Source organism: Astyanax mexicanus, chromosome 7 (genome assembly GCF_023375975.1).
Source record: "Astyanax mexicanus isolate ESR-SI-001 chromosome 7, AstMex3_surface, whole genome shotgun sequence".
NCBI lineage: Eukaryota > Metazoa > Chordata > Actinopteri > Characiformes > Acestrorhamphidae > Astyanax > Astyanax mexicanus.
Window position 1 is genome coordinate 330,001 of NC_064414.1, and position 25,052 is coordinate 355,052.

The 25,052-nt window shown below is 39.4% G+C and overlaps 1 protein-coding gene across 2 annotated transcripts in view; it reads left to right on the plus strand.

The window, feature by feature from the left end:
* The window catches only part of cdh23 (cadherin-related 23), a 277,788-nt gene that overhangs the window by 202,310 nt on the left and 50,426 nt on the right, over window positions 1–25,052 (plus strand). The window contains exons 23-37 of one of the 2 annotated variants that reach the window (XM_049481005.1): window positions 1–90; window positions 1,040–1,259; window positions 2,845–2,997; window positions 3,970–4,083; window positions 5,532–5,680; window positions 15,233–15,293; window positions 16,195–16,343; window positions 18,106–18,241; window positions 21,396–21,784; window positions 22,380–22,481; window positions 22,707–22,709; window positions 22,827–22,976; window positions 23,578–23,706; window positions 23,849–23,977; window positions 24,746–24,973. The exon at window positions 1–90 is cut by the window's left edge and continues 56 nt beyond it. In XM_049481005.1, coding sequence (XP_049336962.1) covers window positions 1–90; window positions 1,040–1,259; window positions 2,845–2,997; window positions 3,970–4,083; window positions 5,532–5,680; window positions 15,233–15,293; window positions 16,195–16,343; window positions 18,106–18,241; window positions 21,396–21,784; window positions 22,380–22,481; window positions 22,707–22,709; window positions 22,827–22,976; window positions 23,578–23,706; window positions 23,849–23,977; window positions 24,746–24,973 — 2,202 coding nt within the window. Of the gene's footprint in view, window positions 91–1,039; window positions 1,260–2,844; window positions 2,998–3,969; window positions 4,084–5,531; window positions 5,681–15,232; window positions 15,294–16,194; window positions 16,344–18,105; window positions 18,242–21,395; window positions 21,785–22,379; window positions 22,482–22,706; window positions 22,710–22,826; window positions 22,977–23,577; window positions 23,707–23,848; window positions 23,978–24,745; window positions 24,974–25,052 lie in introns of those variants that run through there. The other variant, XM_049481004.1, reaches the window with a different exon arrangement.

Below are 25,052 nucleotides of genomic sequence, written 5' to 3' on the forward strand. Positions count from 1 at the left end.
GACCTCAACGACAACGACCCTGCCTTCCTCAACCTGCCGTTTATCGCTGAGGTTCCAGAGGGCCTGCCTATCGGATCCTCCGTCTTCAGGGTTGGTTCCTGTTGTATTGTATTATATAAGTATTAAACTACAGACAATTTACTCTGTTTAAAAATAAGAATAAATCTTTTTAGAACAGCTTCAATCTGCAAGAACATAATAAAGAACATTTAAATCTTTTGTGACGTCTCCAAAACATGGAATTCAATGTAAAAAGAGTTTATTTCAGGTCATTTTGGTATATTTGAATATCTATTTGTCCATTCGTCAAGAAATTATTTGTTCAAATTATGTAGTAAACTAAAAATGCACAAAAATAGAGATACTTGTTTTTCATTGGACAGCAAAGATATGGACTATTTAAAAGATTTGATACTGTAATTCACAGGAAATGGTTCACGATTTCTTAGGGTTTCTGGAATTCTCAGTCTCTGCTGTTATCGTATTTTATGTTGAATGAATGTAAAAAAAAACATTCATTTGTTTTTATTTCTATTGTGAGCGTTCCTAATTCCTAAGCTCTTCACTGAGCTAACACTAAATTCGTTTTCATATTGCTATCCCATGACTATTGGCGTGTCAGTGTACTGTGTAAAGCAGTGTATATTACATGAGACAAAGGCCTGATCTTATACAGATAAACAAAGAAAGAAAACATCAGACAGGTCTTGTGTGTTTTTATCTGTAGTGCAGTGGTGTTTACTCACTAAATGTGCACTATGGATGCATTCAGGTGAAAAATGCTTACTGATGCTGATGGAGACCCACCCACACACCTTACAGGACCTCTTAAAGGATCTGCTGATAACTTTTGGTACCAGATAGGTGGGGCTAGTCTATATTAGGCAGGTGCTTTTAATGCTGTGCTATATTAATGTAAATTACTCTATGAGAAAAAAGGATAAATGGAAGTTACTTGTGGATGTGAAGATGTGAGGCTTACTGGAATCTAATTATAAGATAATTATAACACATAATCTGTGTAATCTGTGTAATCCAGGTTCAGGTACAGGACCCTGATGAGGCAGAGAATGGGGCGGTTACTCTGGGGCTGCAGGTAGGAATGCCCCGGCTGGACTTTCGTCTCAACACCAGTACCGGGGTGCTGTTCTCCACGGCCGTGCTGGACCGCGAGCAGATTGGACAGTACTACCTGCGGCTGGTGGCCTTCGATGCTGGACAGTACCCACGAACCTCTACCAGCACCCTGACCATCACAGGTAGCAGAGAGCCCGGCACTTTAAGGATATTAATTAAAAACATGCATTAAATATTAGAGAAATTAGAGTGGTTGGTGCAGCACAGCGTGAAACATCCCCTGGGAGACTGAAACCTCTGGGTTCAATTCCCTGCATGAATGAATAGGTGCTGTGAGGACACCAGGAACAATAAGAGTCCCTGGGCTAGACTCCTAACTCTACACTGGCCCAGATCTGTAACAGAAATAACTGTATAAGTGGTTTTAGATAAAAACGTCAGATAAATGCTATACAGTAAATGTAAATGTTAATAGAATGTCTTTGTAACACAGTTTGATTTTGAAAGATGTGCACGATGCTATTACTTAAACTTACTATAAACTTATAATCAAAATATGAGAATAAATTCAATTATATCTTAATACTACATTTTAACTAAAGGTTGCCAACACTGACAGTATAGTTTTGTAAAGATGCAAAAATAACAAACTTTAACACTGAGCACACTGCATACATTCAGCACTCTCAGCAGTGCAGAAAATAATAACCTGCTCTTACAATGTCTAAATAAGAACTCTAAATAAACTAAATAAAAAACAGGGGACTACAGGTGAGTGGTACATGAAGAGGGAGAGGGATCAGAAGTACAAAAGAATACTAAGGTCTAAGACTGGATACAGGATTTAACAGGCTGCTTTTTGTTACTGTGCCTTTAAAAAGTAAATGAAAGATATGTTTATTCTGTATTATACCTTCTCCTTGAGGTGAGAAGATGAAAATACTTAAATGTATGTATTTAAATGTGGTGTTTACAGCACAGTAACTTCAGAATAGGCTTATAGTTGTATATCTTGATTTCAATTCTAGGATTAAACATGTTAATATTTCAATACAAAATTTTCCATTACTTTTATACTGTACTTTAAAATTCATTAAGGGATCAGAGAATTTAATTATATTGTTAAACCTAATCTCTCTCTCTCTCTGTCTCTCTCTCTCTCTCTCTCTCTCTGTCTCTCTCTCTCTCTCTCTCTGTATCTCTCTCTCTCTGTCTCTCTCTCTCTCTCTCTCTGTCTCTCTCTCTCTCTGTCTCTCTCTCTCTCTCTCTCTGTATCTCTCTCTCTCTGTCTCTCTCTCTCTCTCTCTCTGTCTCTCTCTCTGTCTCTCTCTGTCTCTCTCTGTCTCTCTCTGTCTCTCTCTGTCTCTCTCTGTCTCTCTCTCTCTCTCTGTCTCTCTCTGTCTCTCTCTGTCTCTCTCTCTCTCTCTGTCTCTCTCTCTCTCTCTCTCTCTCTCTCTCTCTCTGTCTCTCTCTTTTTTCTCTCATTTGCTTCGTCGTATGATGGTTTGATGGTTTTCTTGTGACAATGTGATTAATAAATGTGATTTTTAATGATCTCTCTCTCTCTCTCTCTCTCTGTCTCTCTTTGTCTCTCTCTGTCTCTCTGTCTCTCTCTCTCTGTATCTCTCTCTCTCTCTCTCTCTCTCTGTCTCTCTGTCTCTCTCTCTCTCTCTCTGTCTCTCTCTCTTTCGCTCTCTCTCTCTCTCTCTCTGTCTCTCTCTCTCTCTCTCTCTCTCTCTCTCTCTCTCTCTCTTTTTCTCTCTGCAGTTCTGGATGTGAATGACGAGACGCCCACGTTTTTCCCGCGTGTGTATAACGTCTCGGTGTTGGAGAGTGTGCCGCGGGACTTTGTGGTGGTTCGGCTGAACTGCTCTGATAACGACGCCGGACTGAACGCTGAGCTCAGCTACTTCATCACAGGTCAAACACCACAATAACCTAAATATACAATAACATACATCACATTACAGCCAGTCACCAGAACATAACCCGCTCCGTCACAGTGTGTAGAATCACACTCACCCGCCAAAAGTTATGGGACATCAGTATGTAGATTGATTGTGAAATGTTCCTTTTTAGGGGACAACTTAGGAACACTCACATCTGTATAATTGGTGAGGTGTTATCTTGTGAGTGAGGTTAAGTACTCATGGCAAGATAAGATCATTATTTAATATTTCTTGATCTTAAGTGTCATGTGTTTAGTGTGTTCTGGGATTATGTTATAGACGGCTCATCTCTGAGTTTTGTCTCCTCCTGTTTAATAAAATAGATATTTGTCAACTGCCGCGCACCGTAATTGCGTTTTGGGTGTGCCACTGTTTCCACGGAGATCCACGTTAAAAACACAACAGTGACTGGAAATGGAGGAGCTACTGAACAGCATTACGTAATGTCATGTGACCGAGAAAAAAAAGCCTAAAAACTCACTGATCCTCCTTTTTTTTACAATTGCAGTCCGGATGCAGGTGTTTTATCACTGAGTAGAATTGATAAATATTTTTTACAGAAAATAATCCTGTCCAGACAGGGGTTTACAGTGTTTTTTATTCATCAGATTTGCATAAAATCAATTGTGAATTTGATCACAGAGAGTTTGCACCTTCATCAAAATCCCCTTGAACAGTAAAGACTTTAACATCAAAAAGAACAATGAAGGAACAAGTATATATAAAAATGTTATTACTTTGTAATAACAAGTATATATAAAAATTGTTGTTTGAATGAATTTTTTTATTGAATTACTTATTTATTAATTACTTATTTACCTTATTATGCTTAACGTGCTCACCAGTATCTGTGAGAGTAGCACTCTCTCTTGTGTACAATTGTGTAATAAGTGTGACGTCTGTGTGTGTGTGTGTGTGTGTGTGTGTGTGTGTGTGTGTGCAGGTGGGAATCAGGATGGGAAGTTCAGTGTGGGCTTCAGGACCGGTGTGGTGCGCACTGTGGTGGATCTGGATCGTGAAACACAAGCGTCTTACACTCTTATTATAGAGGCCATCGGTGAGACTTCAGATGTGGCTGGCAGTGATTTTGTGTGTGTGTGTGTGTATAGGTGTGTCTGTGTGTGTGTATATATGTGTGTGTATAGATGTGTGTGTGTGTGTGTGTTTGTGTTTGTGTAGGTTTGTTTGTGTGTATATATGTGTGTGTGTAGGTGTGTGTGTGTATATGTGTGTGTGTATATGTGTGTGTGTAGGTGTGTGTGTGTGTGTGTTAGCTGCAGGTATAACATGGGTAAAGGTGTGAAGGTTTGGTGTGTGTGTGTGTGTGTGTTTGTGTTTGTGTAGGTTTGTGTGTGTGTGTATATGTGTGTGTGTGTGTGTGTGTATATGTGTGTGTGTGTGTGTGTGTGTGTGTGTGTGTGAGTGTTTTTGTGTGCTGCACTCTGCAGTGTGCGCGAGAGTTTAGTGCAGCACCTTCACTTCCTGTGCGAGAGCGAGGCGAGCGAGAGCAGGGTGCTGAGGTTTTCCTGTTTGTAGTGAAACCTGTGCAGCTGACGGTGTGTGTGTGTGTGTGTGTGTGTGTGTGTGTGTTCTGATCTGTGGTGTTTGGTCGGATTAAACACAACCTGTCAGACAGAGCAGAGAACAGAGTCTGAACACTATTTAAATCAGAGTCTGCAGAACAGACCACCGCTTATTAATATCTGCCCAAACTCCAGAATAATGTGCAGCGTTCAGGTTATAAATATATATACACATGTTTATATATATATATGTTTATACAGTGGTGTGCAAGCGCTTGGACGTCACTAGTCAGAATACATGTTAAACTGCGAATAGTTCAGAGAGTAAAACATCACTGATGAAAAAGTGTTTTGTATATTTTGTATATTTGTTTATGGTTACCAAACCAATTTTGTGCTTCAGTAAGTCAGTAAAAAGTAGTTAGGAGTATTTAAATCAATAAAATGATAAGGGTGCCCATACTTTTGCACCGGTCAAATTTTGGTTTAATGCATATTGCACATTTTCTGTTAGTACAATAAACCTCATTTCAATCCTGAAATATTACTGTGTCCATCAGTTATTAGATATATCAAACTGAAATGGCTGTTCAAACACCCAAATATTTACAACTAAAAATGATTAAGATTAGTAGGGGTGCCCAAACTTTTTCATATGACTGTATATGTTATTTTGGAGTCCCACAGGGTTCTATTATAGGGCCTAAAAACCTTTTGTTGTTTATTCATAGAGAACTGAAATATAGTGATGAGTGATTTCAGTAGAACTGACTGAAACATACAGAGTTTAACAGTTAACTACAAAACTCCACAGCTTCTATATACTGTACTATTGTATTTATGTATTGAAGCTTATGTTATAAGTCATTATCATGAGAAAGCAGACATAAGAAAGCATGCATATTACTGATTTATTTTTTTAATTGAGAAATGCATTAATTTAAACTGAAATTCACAGTTGTTGTAATTAATCCCTCTGTAGATAACGGTCCTGCAGGAGACAGGAAGACGGGCACGGCTACAGTGCTGGTGGAAGTGCTGGACGTTAATGACAACAGACCGATCTTCCTCCAGAACAGCTATGATGCCACAATACTGGAGAGTGCACCCAGAGGAACCAGCATACTGCAGGTATTTACAATCTACATATATACATAGGTTTTTACATTTATTTAACCCCTTTCCCCACTTTAAAAACATGATATATTATTGATAACATTACAATGCACTGGCAGACAGTGAAAAATAATATAATAAACAATGATATTGTGTTTCATGATCTTCCTCCTAATCGTGCTTTTATAAACTGTGATCAAAACAGTGGAAAAGTCAATATTAATATTATATACACACAATATATATATATATCTGAAAACGCACTGGTCTGAAGGTATGTCCAATTAAACAAATTTTATGTGATATAATTGAATTATAAACCAAATAAACAAATACATTCAGTTAAATTGTTTTAAATTGACCAATACATTTATCTGTAAAACTAAATACATTTTTATGAAAAGCTGTAAAAAACACATTAGTGAGATGTAATCAGGATTTTGAAGCTTAATCCTGTGAATTAGTTCGTTTCAAAATGTTACATAAATGTAGTATATACACGTATATTGCATTTTTGCAATACATGCTTTTATTGTTGGTGATTATGGCTTTCAGCCAATGAAAACCAAAGAATCAGTTGGAAAAGCTGCTCGAGGTCTAGTGTGAAGTTTCCACCAATCAGTGATGGTTTGGAGAGTCATGTCTGTCATCTGCTGGTGTTGATCCACTGTGTTCTATTATAATATATATATATAAGTCCAAACTCAGTTTTGTTTTTCCCGTAAAATCTTACAGCACTTCATATCTTGCAGCTTCCCTCTGCTGAATACAACTTTTATGGAGATTTTATGGATTTTGTTTTCCAGCAGGACTTGGCACACTGCCCACACTGCCTCAAAAGTACCAACTGGTCTTATATCATATTGTACTGCACTAGTATTTACATTAAAACACATGATCCTTATTTCTGTGGCTGGTATTGTTCAGTCCTGCTGGTCAGGCTACTTCCACACCCTCCACACACTCCACCCTCCACACTCCACCCTCCACACACTACTCTAAATCACTCCAGCTCTCAGACTCTCGCCAAGTCTGTCAACTCCAACAAAACCGGCTGGAAAACCCCATCGCCTCCGAGCCCCCTGGCTCCTCATCCAGCCTGGCAGCCCCCCATCAACCCACAGCGCTATTATATCAGCATGTCTGGGCAGAGTGCTGGGAATGCCTCTGCACCACTTCAGAACTTTTTAGCGGTTGCTGAGCTCCGTGGGTCAGAGCGGGTCGTGGCAGTGTTTTGTTGATGTTGGATAAAGTCCAGTTATATTCAGTTTTAGTTCCAGTTTAGATGCAGCTGTACTGTGGCAGTGTTACTGCTGCTGCTGCTGCTGCTGCTGCTGCTGTCGTCTTCTAAATACAGCCTTCCACATCAATTCCTTAATCCTCCTGATCTGTCCTGGGTCAAATTTACCCACTTTAAAGTTTGAAGATCTGGGAAAAATAGTTTAAAGTATTTTTTATTTCAGTATGAAACTTCTTCTGCTTGCCTTAATTAATCACTGTAATCAACATATAATATGAAAATGGTTCATCTCACAGTTTTGCAAAAACTAAACTACAACTAAAACTAAATTGCAATGTTATGTTTTAATGTTATATAAAACTATCATGTTTTATATGTTGGTCTTTCAAAAGTAAAAAAGTAATAAAATAATGTAAAGTAGTGAAATATAAAAAAAAAAGGTTGAACATGTATTTTTTTAATGAAAAAACAAGTGAATTATCATATTTGAACCGTTACCTGTTAGAGGTAATGAACACCATTGCACTTAATATAAATATTAGCAGAATAATTAGTAACAGAGTTAGTAATGATATATTTACGCTGCTTGTTAGGATTTTTTGGGGGTGGGGTTTAGATATATTTTGGATAATATAATTAAACATGAACCAGGTCAAATTAACTTGGGAACACCATTACTGTTCCTGACATAACATAATAGAAAAGTGTATTATTTTAAAAGTCCTGGACAGCTTTTTTTATTCACCCAAAAAAAACAAAACATGAAAAAACACCAAAAAACAGAAGAAAATGCAAAATCGCTAAATTTGATTTATTACAAAAACAAAAAGAAAAACAAGTTCAAACATTTGACAACATGGCAGATAAACATGAGCCTGTAGACATAATGATGCGCTATAATATCAGGTGTAAAGAATAGATCAGATTTGGAATTACTCGGGGAGTTGGGACGACTTTGGGCAGGAGTTTAGGGTTTTGGGATGATTTTGATGACGAGGAGGTTGAAAAAAATAATAACCCAACATCCTGATCCATCATTCTGATCACTTGTGGGTGGAAATGATCGTGACCGGCAGCATCTGGCTAGAATTGTCCACATAAACAGATCCACGACTCACGACGCACGTCCACATTCAGTACAGGAGAGCCCTCTCACGTATCCCACAGTGCACTGCAGTGTTCTTCAGCTTTCATAGGTCACAATACTAGCTTCTGCTTCTATGGTGCTCCATCCAGTACTTTTGGGATTTTGAGTTTGAAGTTTGAAGTTTGAAGTTTGAAGTTTGGAGTTTGGAGTTGGGGACATAGCCTGTATATAGCTGGACGGAGCATCATCTCTCAAAAGTGAAGCCACCACAGGTCGGGCGCCCCCTGCTGTTCGGTTTCAGAAAGCTGCGTAACTCCACCCATCCCCATAGGTTTCAAAACAGAACAACTTTCAATCACGTTTTTTTCTAATATACTGTAATTCTACCTCCTTTATTTAAATGCAGCAGCTAGTGTAACCTCTGCTTATATTGTCAAATTTTTATATCCCCCAGAATTCGTTTTTTAAAACGTTTTTCAGTTCTATTCAAAAAGGTGTGGTTACTGTAAAAGGGTGTGGTTACCCCTAGCCGGGGCGGGACCAAAGGTGTGGTTACTGTAAAAGGGTGTGGTTACCCCTAGCCGGGGCGGGACCATAGACTGTGTGAGCTCTGTGGAGGCAGCCCTCAGGGGCGGGGTTATTTAAATGAGTAGGCGTCTCTCCACAGTCTTTCTCCCTCCTCTGGTCTCTACTGCGCTCTACAGACTCGGGTTTCAGGATCGCCAACATGGAGGAAGATTTTGGCTTCATTTTTATTGAATGAATGTGAACAGCGACACGGCGTCCATCTTTTTTACAGTCTGTGTTTGGGGATAAGGTGATCGATCATCCAACATGCTGACCTCACTTATGCTTCTCTTGTTGCTGAATGCAATCAAATCCTCACAGCAAAGCTCTAAAAAAAAAAATTAATAGAAAGTCTTCCCCTTGCGTTTTTACTCCAGCAAAAGCAGGATAAACGCTTTTTAATAATACATAAAATACTTCAGTTCAGAAGAAGCAATAAAAGAGCAGGTCTGGCAATACTTTAGTCCAGTGGAGGTGTGTGTGTAGCAGGTCGTCTGTGAATGGTGTATTGTAGTGTAGTGTGTGTATGTGTGTGTGTCTCTATATCTCAGTAGCGTACTGTAGTAAGCAGGGCAGGGTGATCTGGACCTGCGGGTCTCTCCGGTCCTCCTCCAGCTGTAGGGACAGTTTGGACGGGAGTCTCTGGGCGGAGGCTGATGGAGGTGGAGGTCTCCTGAAGGACGGCGCTGAGGAGAAGGATCTCCGCACTGAGCCCAGACGCTTCCACAGCTTCAGCTGAGGCTCGCTGGGTAAAGACCGGCCGCAGTAGAGCACGTCTCCTGGACCACAGCCTCCCCCGTCCAGCTCCTCAGACCTCCTGGAGGAGCAGCACAGCGCCAGGAGGCTCACGCAGCCCCCGAACAGAAGGAAGAGGCAGAGCGTGAAGATGATGGTGGGCAGCGGGTGGTGAAGGGTGAAGAAAGGAGGAAGGAGAGGAGGGAGAGGGATGGAGAGATTGGATGAAGGAGTGGAGAGGTTGTAGAGGGAGGGAGTAAGGGAAGAGTAAAGAGGAGTAGAGTCGTTCAGAGTGGCGTTTTGTAGGATGTCCATGTTGGATCTGTTGGAGGAAAAAAACAGGAAGAGAAGAGAAAGCTGAAAAATGGGCGCCTGAGAATCTGAGACACTTTTACAAGAACTGAACTGTGATGTTTTAAAACAAATCAAATCAAATGTATTATTATAGCACTTTTTACAATTGGTGTTTCACAAAGCAGCTTTACAGAAACATGATTACAGGACAAAGAATCAGACAAAACATTAAACATCGAAAATACAGAATACAGAACCCCCAGTGAAAAACTCCCTCAGAGCTGCAGGAGGAGGAAGAAACACTGGGAGGAACCAAGACTGGCATATAAGGGGGGACCATCCTACCACTGATCAAACAGCTTTTAAATACATTTTAAAAAGTCTTTTATACATCCATATAGGTTTTATATATTCAGGAGTATAATAGCGCCACTAATGTCAGCATTTAGAGTTGATGTGAGCTTGGATGTAATCAGTAGTGGAGAGTAAGATGGATGATGAGCAGCTGATCTGTGATGGGTGATGGATGGAGAAGAGCTGACTTTAGATGGCTTGAGCAGATCATCTCCAAAACATCAGGTTTTATTTACCCTGCGTTCACACTGGAAAGCAACAGTTCGACAGGTGACCATTCATTTCCTATAGCAGGAAAAACTGATTCAGAATTCTACTGTTAAAGACCAGCCTGAACCTGATCACCACTGATATCAGAGACTAATAACAGCTCAGCACATTTCATCACATTCTAACTCCACCTGTGAGGAACCTGCATGTGAAATCAGCTCCTGCTGGGTTTGAACAGATATTTCACGCTGTAGTTGTGATCTAGTTGGTGTAGATTTGTGTGTGTGTGTGTGTGTGTGTGTGTGTGAGTGTGTGTAGGAGGATGTGAGGAGGTGTCTCAGATTAAACACAGTCCTTCGATTTTTTCTTTTCACCACAAAACTGCTAACAATGCAGGAGGCCAGTTTAATAGAAACGCCTGAATCTGGTTCTACACAGTGAGAGTGTGTAGAGTTCACAGAGGTCACAGCTTTTCTTATTAACCTCCTCCTCCTCTGTGTGGTTTAGTTTAGTCTTTCATTAGAACTTTATTTTTTAGCCAGTGTGAAACACAGACATATATATACAGAGATATATTTTAGTTGTGTGGTGAAATAGTGTTAACCCAGAAATGACCTTTACATCAGTGCATAACATAAAGTGTGTCTAACCTTTTAGAATTTCTGTAGAAATGTATTTAAATACTGATTGTCGGGTTATTGATTGAAAAAGCAGCTTTTAAATAGATTTGAAACAGATATTAAATATTGAGTAATTTACTTTTGGACTTTTACATTTTTATTTCATTTATTTTCTTCCCTTTTATTTTTTATATATTTTTTACTTTTTATCATTTTTTGCTCTACGTTTTATTCTTTTATTTAGAATTTTAAATCTTACATTGTTTGCTTGGTTTAATAATTTAAATTTAAGTTTCAGTCTCTTTAATTTTATTTAAATGCTCGGCTACATTGAAAATGAGGGTAACCCTCAATGTATTTACCGAGTGAAAATAAAGGTTGATTGATTGATTGATTGATTGATTGATTGTCTAAAAAAAAATCATGGGGTGTCATTAGTTATTCACCTCACTGTAAACCTGTAAAAACATTTTAACAAAAGCTTTGAGGAATTAAGTCGTTTCTTTTGTTCTTTTATTGGAAGTTGCGTCACTGACAGTAACGGGACTAATCTGCTCCCAGCATGCACCAGTGCTGAGCCTTTGTCTGGGCTTGCATCTCATTGGCTGAGTCAATGGGACTCAACAGAATACCCAAACCAGAACACTGTCTTTCACACACACACACACACACACACACACACACACTGCTGGCATTTGAGCCAATTACATCCCTATTAAATATATGTGCAAACAAGCAAGGAAGCTTGACAAGTGCTTTCTCCTGCAAAATACAAATTAGGTTTATTAACCCCCCTTAAATAAAATCCACACACACACACACACACACACACACACACACACACACACTCACTACACTGATCAGTAATTCCGGCTCAGTAGTGATGGTAAATGTCAGCATGTTAAAGTCGGCGGTTCAGAGCGTGGCCAAACCGTTTAGTGAAGAACACATCGAGACGTGAAATTAGTCCAAAACTAAATGCCAGAAATACTGAAAAAAGACCATAAAGCAAGTTTCACACATCCCTCACCAGCTTAAACATGTGCACACTTATACACACACACACACACACTTATACACACACACTTATACACACACTTATACACACACACACACACACTTATACACACACACACACACTTATACACACACACACACACACTTATACACACACACACACACTTATACACACACACACTTATATACTGACATGCCTCAGTCACGGGACGTGATTATCTATCGTGTCCCTTTACTTGTATCATGAACAGTGGACATGGACAGTTCTAACCAGAGACCGCTGGTCACCATCATTACCTCCCACTGCACTGTACACTGTGAGAGGTAATGCCTTTTATAATGTATTCCTGATACACGTGTGACACTGTGGACTGTGCTTCAAAAATAAAATTTCCCATCTATCCATCTACATCCACCATCAGATTCCACTCAAACTCCCATAATTCTTGTCGTTTTGGCAACAGCATCTGGCCCATGTTCAACCTCACTTACACGATAACACCTCACAGCTTATACAGGGGTTAGTGTTTCCCTGATATTTTTTTTCATGGCAGTGTATGTATTCTGTTTTTAATAAATATGTTTATATTTTACCTAAATGGTTATTCATTTAAATAGTAGCATTTGATGATGTGTGTATAATGCCCAAATATATAATAACAATTATTGTGAATCTATTTTAAAAGGGCTTCTCAATATATAGTTTTAGGATCATCATTGCAGAGTATGCAGTGTTACACTAAATAAAATAAATTCAATCAAATAATTCTATACTGCATGTCAAACTACAACTCTGCTACAGAGAAGACTCTGTTTATATTATTACATGTTAGATCAATAACTTCTGGGGAAATCGTGTGACAAATTCCTGTATTTTGTTTGTAATATTGCAATATATTTCACAATACAAAAAAAATGTCTGTTGTCATGCTAATCCCACATTGCTGTTTTTTTTTGCTCTCATTTAAAGCAGTTCAAAAAGAGAAAATCCCAAATCACTTTAAATAAACAATAAACAGTTAATATTAATGTTAAAATATATTTAAATAAATGTAAAATGCAAATATTTAAAAATAAAAAATACTTTTCTCTAATAAAGTTATTTTTAAAGCACAATGGTTTTGAAGCATTAGTGATATATAAGATGTAACTGACACAGTTTGAGATCCCAAAACTGAATATTCTACTTACAATTATCTCTAATATCACAGTACATCATGTGTATTAGCACACAGTTAAAAACAAAGATCTGTAGATGATTCTCGGCTTAAATATACAGTTTAACCCTTTTACAGCTTTATACGCATTATATTTCACTTTATAAACGTTTCACTCATCTCATTTCCAAACACGTGATCTTTAAAGATCCGTCTCACCAGTTCCCAGAGGAGCACCTGTTGTCCCCCATATATATTAGTTTTTATATATATTTTAGAGTTTTTAAATATTTGAAGAGTTTTATTTAAATATAAGTTTACCTCGAGGAGCAGGCAGTGTTGTGTGGTGTGCTGCTGTCTTCCCTCCTTTTCTGTCTTTCTTTCACTCTGGGAATCAGAGTGTTGGATGGAGGAGTGAAAGAGAGGGGGGCCGAGGGCCGAGAGGGTGTAAATCAGGGGTCCGCAATGCCGTGTTTGATTTAACATTAGCTAAAACACTGCTGATTAGTTAAATTCACTAAGTGAACGTCCAATCAGGGCTCAGTATGGATACTTTAATGTGGATAGACTGTAATTTATGGACAGTTTCCAGTAAAAACCTGTTTTTCTATAGTTTCTGACCCCTGCAGGCTTTAGAATGGTACGTCCCACTCTGCAGGACCTATTCATCTATCTGAAAGTGACCCTCACCCTTTCTTCTCTCTCACTCTCTCTCTCTCTCTATCTGTCCCTCCTCCTCCTCTCTCACCCGCTTTCTTCTCCCCCTCCCCAAATCTCTTTATAAAACTAATGAGTCTCCAGGAGGGGTACCTCAGCCTCAGCGTGTGTGTGTGTGTGTGTGTCTGCAGATCCTTTTGAAATGTTTTTATCTTAAGTTTGTCTTAAAACATCCTAAATCTACCTCTGAAAGGTCTTTATTCAGATTTATACATTACTAAAATACCTTAAATAGAGGAACTGTAGTTATGAGGGTGAGATAATCACTGGACTCTGTTTTGTGTACAAATAGTAAAATGATAAGATTATCAGTGGTCCTTTGTACATTTATCAAAAATAACAGCATCATTAACACATGAACTAATACTGCTAACCCTGACTAAACCTAACATTCATCCTGGTCCTAATCCTAACCTCAATCCACATCAAAACCTAATCCTAGCCTCAATCTCTCAATTTAAAAACAAATCCTACTCCCAACCTCATTTCTAAACTTAATCCTAGCCTCAAACATAATCTAAAACCTGATTCTAGTCTCAAACTTATTTTAAAATCCAATCCTAGCCTCTGTTTTTTCTATTGTTCCAATAAACACAAAGGAAATAAACGTGTGTAATTATTTTCTGTTCACACTTTCAGTCTGACTGTGTCCCACAGGTCAGTGCAGTGATCCAGAGGGGCGTGGCCAAAGGCATAGGACACTATTCCCGTTTCAAACCACCTCATTAAAAATATCAAAACACCACATTAAAAACCACAGTAAAAAGATAAAAACAGAAATGCAGTATTTTCACAGCACCAATGGAAACAGGCCATATTTACATATTTATTTATAATAAAATCTTCTCTTTTTCTCTCTTTAACTGTGAATTTACAGTTCAGAGACTCTAAAGTGGTTTCTGAAACACTGTGACTCATATTAAGCACTGTGTGTTGGGGGGGAATCCCTGATACTGAGTGGGAGATGGAAATGACTAAAATTGCATAAATTGGTGTTTTTACTCCAACAGTCAGAAAATGATTGTTTTGCAGATATAAGGTTTTGTTCCATCTTTATTCAGATATATGTGGAACATATTGTTATTTCATCAAGATACACCGAAAACTGAGAACCACAGAACTGTTTGAGTGGTTAAATGCTTTTGCCTGGTTAAATGGATCTTTGCTATGATGTGAAACATCTTTTAACACATTGTTATAATAAATAAATCCATATGTTTATATCAGTTATTGTTCTCTGTTTCATCCATTTTACACTTTACTGTTTTAAAAAGATGGTTTGAGGTTATCTCATTCAACATCCAGACCTTATTAATGCTCTTCTCTTGTTCCTGAATGCAATCAAATTCTTACAGCATTGTTCCAGTATCTAGTAGAAAGTCTTCCCTGAAGAGTAGAGACAGTTACTCCAACAAAAGCAGGATGGAATGTTTTTAATACCCTTGATTTCAGAAGAATACTTTTCTCTCAAAACTTAAAAGTCTAATTAAAAAGTACATAAAAGTCTCAATACTTTTGTCAATATAATGTATGTTCTCTCTCTGTGTGTGTGTGTGTGTGTGTGTGCAGGTCCAGGCTACAGATGCAGATCAGGGGGAGAATGGCAGGGTTCTGTACCGAGTTCTCTCGGGTGAGTGCTCTTCCTGCTCCCACACTTTCAATTCTTTCTCCAGATGTTCCCGAGCCTCACACAGTACCTCACACAACTGTACCCAACACACCATCACAATAAACAACACACTCAGAAATAACAAAACACCACAGCTCACAGATGAGTGAAACCACAGGCCTGTAAACACTGTGGTGCATCTTCACCACAGACAGCAGGCTGAGCGCCGCGGCGGCTACGCTAGCACTACTCTCTCTTCACTTTAATCTGATGCAGTTTAGTCACTGTTAAACTCCAGACATCAGGTCATAATATAGCACGCAAATGCTGCACCAATAGTTATAGTGTGTGCATTTATAAAAGAATAGTTCCTTATATTAAGCTGCACTTAAAATCCTTTAATTTCCCCAAAAATCATCAGAGCTCCTTATAATCCGGTGCTCCTTATGTATGAATTCTATCAGTCAGGTATTAAGGAGCAGTAAAGACACTCCACTGAAGTACAGAGTTATACAGGAGATTCAGTTTAGTTCTCCAGCACCCAGACTGGAGCAGCATTAGCATTAGCATTAGCTGCTAACCACAGCGCTAAGCTCTAACTCTTAATTGTGATTTACAAAATGTTCAGTACACTTTTTTAATAATCATATAATTCAGTAATTCAAGTCCTGAATTATATTATTATTAATAGATTAGCAGTTCAGTTTTATTCTGTAGTTTAGTCATGAAGGAAGTGGATTTTCAGCTCTTTAGTTGCAAAACTGCACTTTAACTTTTACTTAAATTTTTATCTTTTTATTCACCAAAATTGGCATATGAGCAGAATAACAGTCCATTATGAGTATACATCTACCAGCCAATAGGAGACTTTAGACGCAGATTAATTTTATAATCAGAATGTGTGTGTTTTTCTCCTCTTTAGGTAACAGTGGAGGTCAGTTCAGTATAGACCTGCTGTCGGGTCTAATCACCCGCGGGCAGCGAGCTCTGGATAGAGAGACCAGCAGCTCACACCTGCTGGAGGTGGAGGCCTACAACAGCGACCAGGGCAGCATGAGGAGCTCTGTCAGGGTGCGTGTGTGTTTATATATGTTCTTAAAGGGGCAATATATGCAGTACAGGCCAAAAGTTTGGACACACCTTCTCTTTTTCATGACTATTTACATTGTAGATTCTCACTGTAGATTCTCACTGAAATGTGGAGTTTTATGTATTTAACAAAAAAAAGGTGAAATAACTGAAAAAAAAACATGTTTTATATTCTAGTTTCATCAAAATAAAAGCCCCCCTTTGCTCTGATTACTGCTTTGCACACTCCTGGCATCATTCTCTCAATGAGCTTCAAGAGGTGGCCACCTGAAATAAAACGTTTTCCAACAGTCTTGAAGGAAGGAAGGAGTTCCCAGAGGTGTTTATTAGCACTTGTTGCTCCTTTGCCTTCTTCACTCTGTGCTCCAGCGCACCCCAAACCATCTGGATTGGGTTCAGGTCCGGTGACTGTGGAGGTTCAGCTCATTTTTTATTAAGTACATAAAACTCCACATGTGTTCATTCATAGTTTTGATGCTTCAGTGAGAATCTACAATGTAAATAATCATGAAAATAAAGAAAACGCACTGAAAGGTGTGTCCAAATCATCAAAATAAAATCAACAAATATCTATGAGTGTTTATATTGGGTGTGTATATTATATTGGGTGGTGTTTTCATGTTGGGTGGTGTATGATTCTCAGTGGTTTAAGAACAGCAGGTAGTATCACAGCTGTGGTGAGGAGTGAGTAGATTAAATACTGAAAATAACCAGCCGAGCTCTGTGTAGTTTATAAACTGGTTATAAACTGACCTCTAATGAAGGTCTAGATTAAAACTAACACAAACCCCCAGAACAGCTGTATAAGAGCGTTTCACCACACAGAGTTCCTGTTGCAAAATTTATTCCACTTCTGCTTTCACATATTTTATAAAACGTCATAAACCTCAACTACACAACCCTGCAGAGTGCTACTCATCTGATACTGTAAACACTGGAGGAATGGGAGGATGGGAAAGAGAGAGAAAAGGTGTATAAAATGTTTAACTAACATTAAGTTAGACATATTAAGTATGTTTAACAGTTTAAAAGAACATTCAGATTGTACTGTACAGCCTGTCTCACTCTGCATCTCAACTATCAGATATTTATCAGTGTGCCACAGTGCCCCATGCTGTATTTAGAGAATTCTACATTAAATTAAAGCAATATTGAGAGCACAGAAACCCAGAGGGCTAAATTATCTCAATAATAGCTATATTAATATCACCTACACCTGTACAGCTCATATCTATCAGCTGGAAAACAGCAAGCAGAGAAGCAGTAGAGTAAACTGATACAGAGTGGGATACGTGATGCTGAACACTTTATATATTTTTAATTTGTGCAAGTAGGATATAAAAATGAGTGTTAATTTTTATTCTTCCCTTTTATATACCATTGTATATAGCAGTGCTCTGTAACCAGGGTTGCCAGATTGCTACGGTTGTTTCCAGCCAAAAACCCATGTTGTTTTTGATGAAATTTCTGAATCTCACCATCTATCAAATAATCATCAGACAAAAAAGTCTTATCTCTCTCTCTGTCTCTGTCTCTCTCTCTGTCTCTCTCTGTCTCTGTCTCTCTCTCTTTCTGTCTCTCTCTCTCTCTGTCTCTCTCTGTCTCTGTCTCTCTCTCTTTCTGTCTCTCTCTCTCTCTGTCTCTGTCTCTCTCTCTTTCTCTCTCTCTCTCTCTCTCTCTGTCTCTCTCTCTCTCTCTCTCTCTCTCTCTCTCTGTCTCTCTCTCTCTCTCTCTCTCTCTGTAGGTGATAGTGTATGTAGAGGATGTGAATGATGAGCGTCCTATCTTCACTCAGCAGCAGTATAATAGACTGGGACTCAGAGAGACTGCTGGGATTGGAACCTCTGTTATTGTGGTGCGAGCCTCTGACCCCGACACAGGTGCACAATTCACTTCACTTAGAGACATAATTTACATTATATACATTATATACGTAATATTTTATGACTTTAGTCAATATTTTGTGTGGTCACCATTATTTTTTGTCAGAACTGTCTTAACTCTTTTGGGCATAGAGTCACTAAAGCTTCACAGGGTCCACTCTAATCCTCTTCCTCTCCTCCACGAGGACCCACAGGTGCTCAGTTGGGTTTAGGTTTAGAGACATACAGTACCTGCCCAGTCTCACCTTTATCTTCAGCTTCCTCAGCAAAGCAGTTGTCATCTTGGAGGCGTGTTGAGGTCGTTATTGTGTTGGGAAATAATCATGTGGATCAGTACAAGTAGGAATTCAGCTCTCCAGTACTGGCAGCACTAATATAGCTTCAGATCGTGATGCTACCGCCACCATGCTTCACTGTAAGCAAAGAACAGTTTTCATGGTACACATGCTAGACACCATCTGAGCCAAACCAGATTATCTTAGTCAGACTTTTTTGTGCATCAGCTTCAGAAGAGGCTACCTTCTAGGACAGTGGCATGCAGACACATTTAATGCAGTGAGTGGTGTATGGTCTGAGCACTGCAGGCTGATTTCCTACTTATTCAAGCTCTGCAGCAAAACTGGCAGCACTCATGCATCTATTTTTAAAGCCACTTGGACACAGTTTATTTGGTCGACCCTGGGGAGACCTGGTCTGAGTGGAACCTGTCCCGGAAAACTGCTTTATGACCTTGGCTGTTGTGACATAAAGGTAGTGAGCATTACTGAAGGGTAATGTGGCAAAGTTAATGTTGGTTATTTCATTACCCCTCTAACGGAACAGGGTCTAGACAATGTGTTTAATGGAAGCGATCTCCACAAACATTTAGATATCAAGTGCTTGGGTTGCCAAGTTACTGATTATTTATCACTGTTACCAGTTTCTCCTTATATCTGTATCATTGTATCTGTGTATTCTGAGAGTGCTTCTCAGTCCAGCGTTGTGTTTCCTTCCAGTGGATCACATGAGAATCTGAAAGCTCTATTTAAAGTCTGTTAGAGTCAGTCAGTAGTCTGGTCTCTATATTGACTCAGTGTTCATTTGTTCTGTTTTTTAAAGAGGATAAAGGCTTTGATGTTCTTCTGCATCTCTATGGTAGTTTTCCATTGTTGTTTCCATTGGTGACGCGTGAGTGCTGAGACAGCCTATAAACACTTCCGCCTCTAACTTCCCCACACACACACACACACACACACACACACACACACACACACATGCCTATGCTTCAGTGTGGAATTACTAATATTAACCAATATTAAACTCTATATATGCTTCTTCTTTCAGTTACATGTTACAGTTAAATGAACACTAAATGGTAGATCTCAGTTCAGTTATTTTGGGATGATTTAGAGATTTTTAACTGTGTGTGGTAATGCCTGATGTATTTGTATTATGTATTTCTGGTGCACATGTACACAATCAGCTCAGACTATCAGCTCATAGTTCAAAAGTCACCTGGCCAGTGTCCAATCTAACTCACAAGATAACACCTCATGACTTATACAGGTGTGGGAATTCCTACGCCTTCCTCTGAGGTAACACTTTATGATAAAGTCCCGTAACTTATGGCATGTCAGTGTAGTGAACCAAAATGTGATTTATTTTATTGGTAATTTATTAATAATCCACATAACGTATCTGTGTTAGAGCCATTATGGAAATAATAAATTATAACTTAAAATTTGTATTATTAGTTGGAATATTTGATAAGACTGTTGCCTGTTTAGTAATGTTAATTGTTAAGTTTTTGCTTAATTATGTTAATTTATGCGTGACATCATGCTGCTGAGGCTTGAAGTTGCAGTCTTTCACCATGAACTCTGAACTACAAATATGGAAAGAACTTACATTTTTCTTTGTAATCTGAATATTTTGGTTTAGTAAACAGTTGAAATTTTTATAGAAGTCTCGCATGATTAACTTAATCTTAATGAACTGGTCAAAATTTAAATTCTGGAGAAACTGCATCAACTAAAACTGGGTATAATTATCTAACTAAGTCAGTCAGTGATCAATACTGCTGCTGCTGCTGCTGATGATGATGATGATGATGATGATGATGATGATGATGATGATGTTTCGATCACATATAACACATTACATATTTCTGTCATAATGAGTTTTCATATGACTTGCAGTAATATTGAAAGTGTTCAGAACCTTCAGTGCGTCTCACTGTGCTCCTGCTACACTTCTGTTTTCACTTCTGAAACACTGCTGACCTTTACACTCTGTAGCATCACATCTTATAACAGCGTCTCTACAGGTCTCAGTGCTGACGAGAGTGAAACTGTATCAGATGAAGATAAATAGCAGAAAAATAGCAGAATTAAACAGATAATTATACATCAAACCTCTTAACTAACAAATACAGTGCTTGTTTTGTGCAGTATTTTTGCTGCAGGTGTTTTTTCTGATAAATTTGTGCCTGGAAGAGCATCAGATAGAGCAGTGCAGATGTGTGACTGTTTGTGGGTGAAGGTTAGATGTTTTGTGTGTGTGTGTGTCAGAATGTGTAAGGAGTGAGGGGGTTTCATTTCCGTCTCTGTGTGTTGAGGAGTCTAATGGCCTGGGGGAAGAAGCGGTTGCAAAGTCTGGCAGTTGTGCTTTGGATGCTCCAGTACTTTCTGCAAAACTGCTGTCCACTGTACACACATTATACACATTATACACAGTAGGACTGTATTGTGATAATGCCAGTTAATATTTGCATTTTTTAACAGTCCATAATTAATGGACCAATAGAAATGCTTTAAAATAGTTTTGAAGAAGACGTTTTCTCTTCTTCTGCAAAGATACAAGGTTATTGTGTGAGAGCTATAATCTGCATTTTGTCAAAAACTGAAAATAGACATCATGCATCATCCTGTAAGGAGATTTTGGCTCAACATCAACTATATAATTAAGTTACATCTCTATAGCTTTATTTATAAAGAAAATGAAGGAGCTTTTTTAGTGCTAACAAAACCTTAAATCCACCTAAATCCATAGAAACATTTATTACAGTATTACAGTATTTGTGTTTTTTGATATAATTTATTTAAATGACGTATGATTTATTAATCATCCAGTGTGATTTTGGGTTAAGCTCTCTGTACTTGTTGTTCTGCAGGAGACGGGGGCGCGGTATCGTACGCTATGGTTGCTGGATCGGATCGTAAGTTTGAGGTGGACATCAGCACGGGTTTGGTGACCACAGTGGACTACCTGGATTACGAGACCAAGACCAGTTATCTCATGAATATTTCAGCCACAGATCAGGCCCCTCCCTTTAACCGGGCTTTCTGCAGCGTGTACGTCACTCTGCTGAACGAGCTGGATGAAGCGGTGGCCTTCATGCTGGCCGGTTATGAAACCTCTCTGAATGAGAACATCGCCACCGGAACCGAGGTCATCCAGGTCCGAGCTCAGTCTGCAGATAACCTGAACCAGCTGAGCTACCGCTTCGACCCCGACACGTCCCCCGCTGCCCTCGCCCTCTTCAAGATCGACAGCATTACGGTGAGAGACGCCTAGAATAGGATGGAATTTTAAAAGGCGCTGAGTGGTCCAGCGGTCTAAAGCGCTGTCACTGTCAGCGGGAGGTCGCAGGTTCGAATCCCGCTCATGCAGCTTTACCATCAAGCTGCCGGCGCTCAGAGGGAGCACAATTGGCCCTGCTCCCTCCGGGTGGGTAGATGGCGCTCTCTCCCCACATCACTCTTAGGGTGATGTCTGCAGCACAGGGCGTCTGTGAGCTGATGTATCAGAACCGAGTCGCTGCGCTTTCCTCCGAGCGTTAGCGCTGTGATGCTGCTCGGTAATGCTGCATCAGCAGCAGCTCGAAAAGAGGCGGAGTCTGACTTCACATGTATCAGAGGAAGCATGTGTTAGTCTTCACCCTCCTGGTGTGTTGGAGCATCACTAGTGATAGGGAGAGTCCTAATGAGTGGGTTGGGTAATTGGCCGTGTAAATTGGGGAGAAAATGGGAAAAAAAAGAATAGATTAATCCCATTGTGTAGGGTTGGATGTAATGTATGTTATGTAAGTTTATTATGTAAAAATTATGTGTTTTGCACGTGTGTGTGTGTGTGTGTGTGTGTGTGTGTTTCACAGGGTCGGATCACTGTAACTGGGCTTATAGATCGAGAGAAGGGTGACTCCTACACTCTCACTGTGGTCGCTGATGACGGAGGGCCTAAACGAGGCTCTACTGTGGTAAATTTTTATTGTCTATAAACATCAATATCAGGAATATTAGTGCACCTACTTAGCAAGACCATAGCAACCACTTGAAATACCATAGAAAACACATAGCAACTAAAGTAGAATCTAGCAGTTCACTTTATATTATTCAATTATATTAATATACCTTTTTGTGCTGAATATATCCGTGTCTAATTAAATTTCTTTCTCTTTTTTCATGGGTTTATCCGTGTGTAGAAGGTAAGACCTGCTTCTTCTTTAATCCAGAGAGTTCTTTACTCTTTCAGTTCCGAATCTGAAATCCATCATGTCCTTCTGTGTTATTTAATTTTGAGTTGTCTCCTGCCCGTGTGACAGGTGTCCATCACCATTCTGGATGAGAATGATAACAGCCCTGAGTTTGATATCATGTCGGACGTGTCGGTGAACGTTCCTGAGGACACGCCCATGGGCCGGAGAGTGGCTGTGGTGCTGGCGAGGGACAGAGACGCCGGGAAGAATGGACTGGTGAGAGAAAAGGATTATAGAATATGTATTACATATGTATTTGGATTTTTAGTTAAATTAATTCATTTTATTTTTTAATAAGATTGGTGTCAGACAGACTGTATTTTGTTCATAAGACCCCATAGTTATTATAATCAGATTTTTTAAATATGTGTCACATATCGTTGAGTGAGTTTCATATTTATGTTTTATGTTTATATTTATATTTAATGGGGGGGATGAGTATATATTGTTGCCTACAGTATTGCGATATATTGAATTGTATCCTCAGAATCGTGATACATGTTGTATTGCCAAAATCTCTTGCTAAAACACAGCTCTGATATTGTATGCTAGTAAAGTAGTTTGTTTATGCTGTTTATGCTGCTCGTGCAGGGTTTACACCTTTAAATAAAATACATTCTGTGCAGCTTTTTGTTCTAGTGCACAGTACGCTTACCAAGAAATGAAGTGAAAATTATGATCTTTTCAAATAACATTACAATTAAAAATTGAAAATACACTTTAAAAATGATTTAGTAAAATGTTACAGGAGTATATTTAATATTATTGCGTGCTTTATCCTTAATTTAATCCCCACTGCTTCCTGTTCTTCTTCTAGGTGAACTTTACATTGGTGGCGGGAAACATGCAAGATGTGTTTGCAATCCAAACTGTGAACAACACGTACGGAGACGTGTTCGTAAACGCCCCCCTCGATCGAGAAGCGATAGACCGCTACCTGCTCAAGGTGACAGCAGAGCCCAGCAGGTTTTGTCATATATGGATATGTATGGTGTATATATGGGGCATGTGTTTAACCTAATATCTAATATCTTTACATTATTATTCCATAAACACGTCTCTCTCTCTCTCTCTGTGTGCACAAACAGGTACGGGCTACTGATAACGGCTCTCCTCCTCGATTCACGGACCAATCACTGACCATTAACATCGTGGATGTGAACGACAACGCTCCCGTAGTGCAGAGCCCCCGCGGATACAACGTCAGCATCAGTGAGGTCAGAAAAACTTCAACAACATGGTGCTCTGACATCACAAATGCTCAGGGGTTGGAGAATGAAAGTGAAACACCTGGTTTTAGAGCACAATAATTGATTGTGGTGACGGACAGTTCTGGTGGAAACAGGAGAGTTGAGGTGAACATTGAATTCTGCGTGATTTGATCAGCCGTGGTTTTATGTTTTTTGGATACAATCCGGGTTAGCACCCAAACATCCCTTTCAGACAGCTTCCTCTTACAGAGTCCACAGTTAATCCTGTTGGATGTCCTTCTTGGTGGTATGCTGACGTTACCCTGGATACCGTGGCTCTTGATGCATCACAAAGACTTGCTGTCTTGGTCACAGATGCTCCAGCAAGACGTGCACCAACAATTTGTCCTCTTTTGAACTCTGGTATGTCTCCCATAATGTTGTGTGCATTGTAATATTTAGAGCAGAACTGTGCTCTTACCCTGCTAATTGAACCTTCACACTCTGCTCTTACTGGTGCAATGTGCAATTAATGAAGATTGAACACCAGGCTGCTCCAATTTAGACATGAAACCTAAAATCCCACTAAAATGATGACAGGTGTTTCAGTTTTATTGTCCAACTCACACTACCACAATATTCAAGACCAAACACACACATCCCACAGATCAGCGTAGTGCTCTTTAGCTTCAATGGGACATGACAAAAGTCACGGGACACAACACTAGTGCAGTGTTTTATTACATGTGGTGTATCGGTGTGTTTAGTATTGTTCTTGTGTGTATGTTTATGTAGAATGTAGGTGGTGGTACAGCAGTCCTGCGGGTGGTCGCTACTGACCGAGACATCGGACCCAACGGTCAGTTATCCTATTACATCACCAGTGGCAACCAGGACCTTACCTTCCGCATGGACCGAGTGACTGGAGAGATAGTGACCAGACCTTCACCCCCCGACAGAGAGCGGCAGCAGCAGTACACCCTCACCGTCACGGTGGAGGACGAGGGAAACCCACCGCTCTCGGTGAGTACATGTGGGTTTAGGGTTTCTGAAGTTAAACTCTGCAGAGCTGCAGCTTTAAAAAAGAAACTGAGCAATCGTT